General features: G+C 48.3%; 1 protein-coding gene across 1 annotated transcript in view; it reads left to right on the top strand.

The window, feature by feature from the left end:
* The first annotated feature begins 7,218 nt into the window (after nt 1–7,218).
* Zdhhc19 (zinc finger DHHC-type palmitoyltransferase 19) overlaps nt 7,219–9,370 on the top strand; it is an 8,877-nt gene continuing 6,725 nt past the window's right edge. The window contains exons 1-4 of the mRNA XM_033762696.1: nt 7,219–7,591; nt 7,949–8,070; nt 8,232–8,371; nt 8,746–8,925. Of these exons, the coding sequence (XP_033618587.1) occupies nt 7,467–7,591; nt 7,949–8,070; nt 8,232–8,371; nt 8,746–8,925 (567 nt within the window). The 5' untranslated portion in view covers nt 7,219–7,466. The remainder of the gene's footprint in view (nt 7,592–7,948; nt 8,071–8,231; nt 8,372–8,745; nt 8,926–9,370) is intronic.

Genomic DNA, 9,370 nt, shown 5'->3' with positions numbered 1-9,370 from the left:
CCGAAAGTGCTCGCCCACCGTCCACCGTCCACCGTCCACGTCCACCATCCAGGTCCACATCCACCGTCCACCGTCCACGTCCCCATCCACCATCCACGTCCACGTCCACCGTCCACCATCCACTTCCACGTCCACTGTCCACGTCCACCGTCCCCTTCCCCCGTCCACGTCCACCGCCCACTGCCTGGCCCCGGGGCTGCCGCAGCTCTTGATTGTGCTGTGAAACTTGCTGAGCAGTGGGCTTGTGGGCGCCTGCAGGGAGCGCACGTCAACAACGTAGAGGGTAAGGTCCGCGCGTTCCCAGCCTACGAACAAGGTCAGTGCGTTCCCAGGAAGGGAGCGTGAAACCCCAAGAGTGACCTACTGTGAAACCTGTGTGTAACCCCAAGAGTGAAGTGAAGAGTGACACCTAACCCAACAGATTCGCTGTGTGAACCCTGATGTGTAACCCCAAGGGTGAAGTGTGTGTGCGACCCCGATGTCTACGCGAACAGCCCCGTACGTGAGAAGTGACAAAACCCGAGCCAGGGCACAGACCCCCGGCTAGAATGGCACACAACAGAGAGCGCAGGCCCGGGGATGCAGCTCAGTGCTTCTGCCACCTGCCCCGCCAGCACAAGGACCCGAGTTCGATCCCCGGCCCCCAAAATAACTAAATAAATAAAAAAGAGAGCGCAGAAGACCAGCTCGTCCCTCTCGGACGCTCGAGACAGCCCGACACTCTGCCGGACGAGTCAATCGGATGCCTGCCCAGAGTGGACTCCGGGATCAACGCGGAGGCAACCGGATTGAGCACCGCAATCACCAGGAAAGGAGAAACTTCCAAAGTCGCGGGCCTCGGACTTGTGCAGGTATAGGGAGTGTGGCAACTGGCGGGTATGAATTAACATGTTTGACGTGTGACATATATAAAACATATAAAAATCTAGTTGGCAACTACTACTGTCTCACCTCCAGTTAGTGCGCACTCCTGCTCACGACAGCAACCCACTTTCCCGTCCCTTCTCTCAAAGGTTCTCCTCCTCTCAATAAACATGTTCTCCTCCATCAGGCATGGTGGCACACGCCTGTAATCCCAGCACTTGGGAGGCTGAGGCAGGAGGATCGCTGTGAGTTCGAGACCAGCCCGGGCTACATAGTGAGTTCCAGGTCAGTCTCAACTACATAGTGAGACCCTGTCTCACCGCCCCCCGCAATAAGTTATCTTAACCTCCACTGTTCCTTAGAATCCAGTCTTAGATTCTGGGTCCCTGACATCTATTGCGTGGGGAGTTATGTTTATTTCCCCTATATCACGTGGACTAGGCAAAACGGCCTGGGGCTCTGGGTCCTCCTGCCTCAGCCTCCCAAGTGCTGGCACCTAGTTTTAGTTTTCTGAGGAATCTCCACACTGGTTTCCACAGTGGCTATACCAGTCTATACTTCTACCAACAGTGGAGAAGGGTTCCATTTCTCCCACACTCCTGCAAGAATTTGTTAGTGATTTCTTTGTTATTGTTGCTGTTGTTGTTACTGATTTCTTGATAATGGCCATTCTTTCTGGTGTGAGATGAAATCTCAGCATTGTTTTAATTTGCATTTCTCAAATGACCAGTGATGTTGAACATTTTTTCACATATCTATTTGCCATTTCTACTTCTTCATGTGAAAATGGTCTATTCATTTCAGATGCCCATTTTTGGTTTGGGTCTTTAAATTTGGGGTGATTTTTTTTTTAGTTCTTTATATATTCTTGATATTCATCCTTTGTCTGGATGAATATTTGCTGGCAAAATTTTTCCCACACTGTGAGTTGTCTCTTCACTCTTTTGGTGGTTTCTTTTGAATAAGATGAGATCCCAGTTTTTTATTCTCTGGGATAGTTTCTGTATGATCAGAGTTTTTGTTCATTGGTCCTCAGTTCTGTTTGCCAGTACCATGCTGTTTTTATCACAGTAGCTTTGTAGTATAATTTCAAGTCAGGGATTGTGAGGCCCTGCCGTGCCTTTGTTGTTCAGAATTGCCTTTGCAAGTCTCCAAATAAATTTTAGAATTGCTTTTTCTAATTCTGTGAAATATGCTATTGGTATTTTGATCAGGATCCCACTAAATTTGTATAACAAATTTTAAAGTATGGCCGTATGGCCAATTTTACTGTATTGGTTCGTTCTACCCAAGAATAAGGGATATCTTTTCTTTTTGTTTTGTTTTGTTTTTTGAGACAGGGTCTCACTATGTAGTTGACACTGACCTGGAACTCACTACATAGTAGAGGCTGGTCTCAAACTCACAGTGATCCTCCTGCCTCAGCCTCCTGAGTGCTGGGATTACAGGAGTGCGCCACCACACTCAGCTTCTTTTCATTTTCTAATATCTGCTTCAATCTCCTTTTTCAGAGTACTGTAGTTTTCAAGGTAAAGGTCTTTTACTTCCTTCATTAGACTGATTCCTAGGTATTTCACTTTTTCATTTCATTTTTTGGATGCTATTGTGAAAGGTGTTGTTTCTCTAATTTCTCCCCCCGTTAGTTTGTTATTGGTGTACAGGAAGGGTATTGATTTTTGAGTGCTGACTTTGTATCTAGCTATACTACTGAATTTGGTTATTAAATCTAGAAGTCTTTTGGTGGAGTTTTTGGGGTTTTCTATGCAGCGTATCATGTCATCTGCAAATAACAGTAGTTTAATTTCTTCCTTTCCTAGCCTCATTCCTTTTATTTATTTCTCTTGCTTAATTGCTTTGGCTAATGTCTGCAGAGCTATATTGATTAAGAGTGGTGACAGTGGACATCCTTGTCTTGTTCTCGATTTTAGAGTGAAAACTTTCAGTTTTTGTCCATTTAGTAGGATGTTGGTTGTCAGTTTGACATAGATGGCTTTTGTCAGTTTGAGATAAAGACCATCTATTCTAATTTTCTCTAAGTTTTTTTAAATAAAAAAAACTGGATTTTGTCAGATGCTTTTTCTGCATCTATTGAGAAGATCTTATGTTTTGTGTTCTTGGTTCTGTTAATGCAGTGTATTATATTTATTAATTTTCATATGTTTAACCATCCCTGCATCCCTGGGATGAATCCTGCTTGGTCATGGTGTATAATTTTCTTGATGATTTGCTGCATTGTTTGCCAGTATCTTTTTGAGGATTTCTGCATTTATGTTCATTAGGGAGATTGGCCTATAGTTCTATTGTTTCGGTTGGATCCTTCTCTGGTTTTGGTATCAAGGTAATGCTTGCTTCCAGGAATGAATTTGAGAGTGTTGCTTCCCTCTCAATTTCACTAAAGAATTTGAGAAGTAGTGGCATTAGATCTTCTCTAAGTTTCTTGTAGAATTCAGTAGTGAATCCGTTAGGGCCTGGGCTTTTCTTTGCAGGTAGGTTTGCAATTATATCTTCAATTTCATTGCCTGATATTGGTTTATTTAGAATTTTTATACCTTCTTGATTCAGTTTTGCTAATTCATATATATCCAGGAATCTGTCCATTTCCTCTGTATTTTCCACCTGTTATGGTTTGTGGTTAGATGTCTCCCCCAAAGCCTCACGTGCATGAGGTGAGACTTTCTTTTTCAGAGGTGGTTGAATCTGGAATATGTGATGCAGGGTTAAGGGCGTGTGATTACTAAACCACATGTGAGTGATTACTTTGGCACCGCCCTAAGCTCCCGTAGTCTGAATAAAAGGGGCAGAAAAATGCTGTTAAACTCCCTTTATTGCCTCTGCTGCCTTATGCGCGCCATGTTGTTTCTCCTCTGTGATGCTTTATTTGTCATCCCAGCCTCAGAGCCAGCCACTTATGGACTGAAACCTCTGCGAACTGTAAGGCAAATAAACTCTTTTCCCTCCAGCTTTGGGTGCTGGGTATTTTGTCTCAGCAATGAGACAAAAGTAACTAACATACCGTCTTATTAGAATATAGGTTCTTAAAGTAGATATTAATGATCTTCTGGATTTTTGCAGGATCTGTTGTGATTTCTAATTGTATGGATTGGAGTCTTTTCCTGCCTTTTCTTTTTTTATAAGGTTGGCCAAGGATTTGACAATTTTATTTAATCTTTGAAAGAACTGACTCTTTAAATCATTGATTCTTTGTATTGTTTTCTTAGTCTCCATTGCATTAATTTCTGCTCTGCTCTTTATGATTCCCTCCCTCATACAAGCTTTGGGCTTGACTTGCTCTTCTTTTTCTAGAAGATTGAGGTTCAACATTAGGTTATTTGAGCTCACTCTGTTTTTCTAATATGGCAATTCACTGCTATAAATTTCCCTCATAGGACTGCCTTCATTGCAACCATAAATTCCGTTATATTGCATTGGCATTATTAATTATATAGATACTGTCTAATTTCTTCTTTAATTTCATCAGTGGCCCATTTTGGGGGGGAGCATGCTATTTAATTTCCATGTGTCTATGAAGTTATTGTGGTTTCTTTTGCCATTGATTTCCAGTTTCATTGTACTATATTTTAATAATAGGAATGGAATAATTTCAATTCCTCTGCATTTACTTGAGCGTGCTCTGCGAGCTAGTAGGTGGTCTATTTTGTAGAACAGCCTGTGTGCAGCTCAGATGAAGGTATATTCTGATGCTGTGGAGTGGAACACTCTTTAGACATCTACTAAGTTCATTTGTTCAAAAGTTTGGTTCAATTATATTTCTTTGTTGATTTTTTTTGTTTAGTTGATCTATTTTTTGTTTTGTTTTGTTGTGTTGTGCTTTTTGGTACCAGGATTGAACTCGGGACCTTAAGCTTGCGAGGCAGGCAATGGAACCACTGAGTTAATTTCCGGACCTTTGATCTATTTGTGACAGTGGGGTATTGAAGTCCCCCATTACAAATGTGTTAGTGCTTATTTGATTTTTCATATCTGTTAATATTTGTTTTGTATAGTTGGGTATGTTGGTGTTTGGTGCGTATACATTTATGATTCTTATCTCTTCCTCTTGGATTGTTCCCTTTAAAAGGATACTCAAGTGAAATAAATACTGAATAGTTTCTTTAATGTGAGAAACTGAAAATAAAGACTAAAAGGTATAATAGATAATTTGAAATAGGAAGAAAAGGTGCAAAGTGGAAGGGAAAATCGGGGGTGGGTAGGGGAAAAGAAAGATGGGAATGGAATTTACATGAGAAAAAGAGAAGATGGAAGCAAGTCTTTGTAGATAAGGAGGGGTGCTTTGAGGTCTCTCTCTTTGTTCTCCCACTGGGCTTCGATTCTCACTTCAGATCCTTGCTGGGTCCCTTTCTTCTCTTCCTCGTGTTGCTGCAGACCAGCATCTGGACACCAAATCTTGGAGTGGCTGTTTCTCTGCTGTTCACCACCACTCTGCCATCTTCCTGGAAACCCCAAATGGTTTTTTTGTTTTGTTTTGTTTTGTTTTTTTGGTACCAGGGATGGAACTCAGGATCTTGCGCTTGTGAGGCAGGCGGCAGAACCACTGAGCTAAATCTCCGGCCCAGCCCCATATGGTTTTGCTGTCAGCCACAACATCTCCTGGTGTGCTTGGAGCAACCAAGGGGTCTGGGGGGACCCACGCCGATGCTTGCCCAGAAGGAAGGTTTGACCAGGAAGGGATCCTCCAATTCCACAGGGGATGAGAGGAATGGAGGTGGGGTCCTCCATGTAACTAATGCAGAACCCTGACCACTACCCAGGCAGGCACCATCTCCAGCACCCAGGGGAAGGTAGCTTGGCTCACTGAGATGAAGGCCTAAGACCTCCCCGTCCACGCTGTGCATGGAGATGCGGGTGGACAGGGAGACTCGATCAGGAGGGAGCTCTGTGCTGACAAAGTCTGACAAAGGTTCACCAGCATCTGCCAGAGTCTGCAATACTGATTATGCCCAGAACATACTGTAAGGAGTGCAGGGTGCAAAGAGTGAAATCCCTCCATTGGTTTACTTTAAGAAGTGAGTCTGAGGACCAGGGATTTAGCTCAGTGGTACCGTACCTGCCTTTTAAGTGCAAGGGCCTGAGTTCAATCCCTGGTACAAAAAAAAAAAAAAAAAAAAAAAAAAAAAAAAGAGAGAGAGAAGAGGGTCTGACTGAAGCTACGTGACTCACAGAAGTATCTTATGAGCACTGTGGTAGCACACAGGGCAATCTGACCTCCCGCTAGCGGCCATGGCTGAAATGAGCTAACAGCCTATAAGCTGTGGGGCTAATACGAGGTAAGCGTGTGGCTGAGGTCAGAGTAAGTCACACCTACATTCCAGTCCCACAATCAGTGCCTTCACAGCTCGAAGGGCAGTGCTCTAATTACAACCATACGTTTTGTCTATCTTACTTCTAACTTGAAAATGCTTTGACTCGTCCTCTTTGCAGCCTTGCCTGCATCGGTTTCCATGGTAATTACACATATTATCTTTTACCCTGATTGATGAACAATAAAATTCAATGGCAGAGGCAGGCCAGTGCCTTTTGCCAAAGGAGCATTGGCAGCCCCAGTTCACTTTTCTCTTTAACCCTGTCTTAAGTTTTTCTTTAACCTTGCATTGCATACTGGGCAGGTGGGGGCTAGAGACTCACTGCAGGAGTCTCTGGCAACCACCGCCCCACTGGCCGGAGGCACTGGAGTGCAGCAGATTTTCTCCTCTTAGACTGCAACCTTTGCCCAGCAGGAATGGGGAAAGCTACAGCCACAGAGTGAGCTGTGCAGGACGTTTTGGCCGTAAAGGGTATGGCTATTCGGTTGTAAAGAGCACAGTGACAAAAATAAGAGAAGAGGACTCCCTGTGGTATTAAGACACCCACACAACACCTCCACTGAGGAGATGCCACCTGTCTCAGTCATTTCATTTTCCTTGTCGCTGAAACACAAGACCGGACACCCACAACTTAAAGGAGGTTTATTTTGGCCCACATTTCAGTCTTTGCATAATCTGCCGGCTCCAAGGTCGGACGGCATGGCAGAGGGGCTGGCGGAGGAAACTGCTCACATCACGGGGGCCAGGAAGAGGAGTGGGAAGGGAGGAGCTGAGGAGGGAGAGTCCCCTTCCAGGTTACACCTTACCTGCCAACAGCACATTTGGCTGTAGCACACCCAGGATTCAGTCACCTTTGAAAAGCTCCACCTATTGAGCACATGAGGCTTTGAGGGGACAGCGACACATAAACCATGACCGGGCCCCATCAGCATCCAGGCCCTCTGTATAAAAGATCCTCCACTGCCCGCCCCTCAGCACTCCACTCTGAGGACCACACCTCCGGCACATGGACCCCTGGGGACGGACACACCTGAGCAGGCCTCCAATGAAGCAGGTCCCCAGCGCTCCTGTGGGCAGGGAAGGTATTGCTGCTGGAAGCCATCCCACTCCTCAGCCTCTGTGACCTCACACTAAGACTTCTGAGGCTTCTGGCTTCTGAGGCTGCTGTCACTGTGGAACTCAGAAAGCCATGGGGGATGAGGAGGAGCCTAGTGCCTTTGATTTCCCTGGGTGGCACAGGGGGCCTAGCTGTGCCTAGCCGGGCGGATCTTAAAGAATGCCATGTCCCACGTGAAAAGCCCCCAACCACCACCTCTCGACTCATTTTCCTGGTTCCTTCCGAGCCTGCTCCCTGCCTTCAACGTGGTCCTGCTGGTCATTTTCAGTGGCCTCTTCTTTGCATTCCCGTGAGTCTCCAGTGCAGACTGTCAGATTTCCTACAAAGAGAGGGAAAGGAACATAGATAACAGGAGAGAGGCAGAGTGTAGGGAGAAGGGCACGGGTCGGGGAAAGAGGATACACTCTAGTTAGTTATAGGGAGCCAGGCAGGCAGGCCGAAGTCTAGAGGGCCCGGGGCATCTGGGCAGCTGCAGGTAGCTGCTAATGCCGGTGACATCTGGTGGAGCCCCCGGAGGCCTGTCCCCAGTGTGGAGATTTAGAGCTGGCTTGAGGGTCTGCAAAGAGACCCAGGCAAGCCAGGCCTGGGGGCGGGAGGCAGAGCTTCGGCTCACTCTGGGTCCAGACTGAGGCTGGTCTGGTCTCAGTTGCAGGTGGCTGGCCCAGAATGGGGAGTGGGCTGTTCCCGCAGTCACCGGCCCTCTCTTCGTCCTCACCTTCTTCAGTCTCATCTTCCTCAACTTCTCCGACCCGGGTACCTTACATCAAGGTGAGGCCTCGGGCCCCTAGGAGGCAGAGGTGGCACCCCAAGGGCTGGGGATTGCAGGGGGGACTTCTAAGTACTCCACCCACCTCCAGCCCTAGGACCCCTCTTCCCACGCCTTGGCGGTGCCCAGGCAGCGGAGTGATGGAGGTCTCTCTCCACGCCAGGCTCCCTGAAGGAGGATCCCATGTTGGTCCATGTGGTGTGGGTGAACCACAGGGCCTTCCGCCTGCGGTGGTGCCCCAGGTGCTGCTTTCACCGCCCACCTCGGACTCACCACTGCCCTTGGTGCAACATCTGTGTGGAGGTGAGCATCCCTTGCCGGCCTTCCCCTATCTGGCTGGGTGCTCGAATCAGGAGTGGTGTCTCTCAGGACTGCAGGTGGCCAAGGGTGGCAGGGATTCTCAGCTCGTGGTCACTCACATAGGTCACTGCCTCTGGCCTGCACCTGTCCTAGGGGCTGCGCAGGTGCTCACAAGCACGGGGCACCCATGTTCCCACCGTACATCCTAACTACGGCTCCCAGGACGGGAGCCCTGCATCAGGGCTTCTGTGACGGTTTCTTCCCGAGTGGGAGCCAGTGTGTGGGGTGAAGGGCCGGTGGCCTAGAGGGAAGGGTCGGGGGAGCTCAGGATCTTGGGACAGGTCCTCACGGCCCACCTCTGCTGCCTTGTCGCCCAGGACTTTGACCACCATTGCAAGTGGGTCAATAACTGCGTTGGTCACCGCAACTTCCGCTTCTTCATGCTCCTCATCGTGTCCCTGTGCCTCTACTCCAGCGCCCTGCTGGTCACCTCCCTGGTGTTCCTGGTGCGCACCAGCCACCTGCCCTTCAACCTGGACAAGGCCATGGCGTATCCTCACTGACCCAGGCCCGGGGGTGGGGGGCACGGCCTAAGGAGAGGCTGCTTGGGAGCAGCATAGCCCGTGAAGATGGGAAATAGGACAGGAGGGACTAGAGAGGTCACAAGCAGGCTAAGGAAGGCAGGAAAGAGGACGGGGGATTAGCTCAGAGGCATCACGCCTGCCTCACAAGCGCAAGATCCTGAGTTCTATGTGGGGGGGAGCGGGAAAGGGACAGAGCAGACCACAGCGTAGTGGGCTGAGATTTATCGCGAGTGGGGCAGGAAAGGGACAGAGGGGACCACAGTGTGTGGGGGGTGAGATTTATGGGCGGGACTAACGATGGAACTTGGGGAGTGGATGGTCGGGTCTGGATGGGGCGGGACTAGGACGGAGTCAGGATCTAGGATGGGGCTGGGGCGAGGCCAGCGTTGGTGGGCGTGGCTAGGATGGCTGGGGCGGG

The sequence above is a fragment of the Fukomys damarensis genome, unplaced genomic scaffold (assembly GCF_012274545.1).
Source record: "Fukomys damarensis isolate Sample0158 unplaced genomic scaffold, DMR_v1.0_HiC HiC_scaffold_12, whole genome shotgun sequence".
NCBI lineage: Eukaryota > Metazoa > Chordata > Mammalia > Rodentia > Bathyergidae > Fukomys > Fukomys damarensis.
Note: the sequence above shows the minus strand (reverse complement) of the source record. Positions and strands in the feature narration are given on the sequence as shown.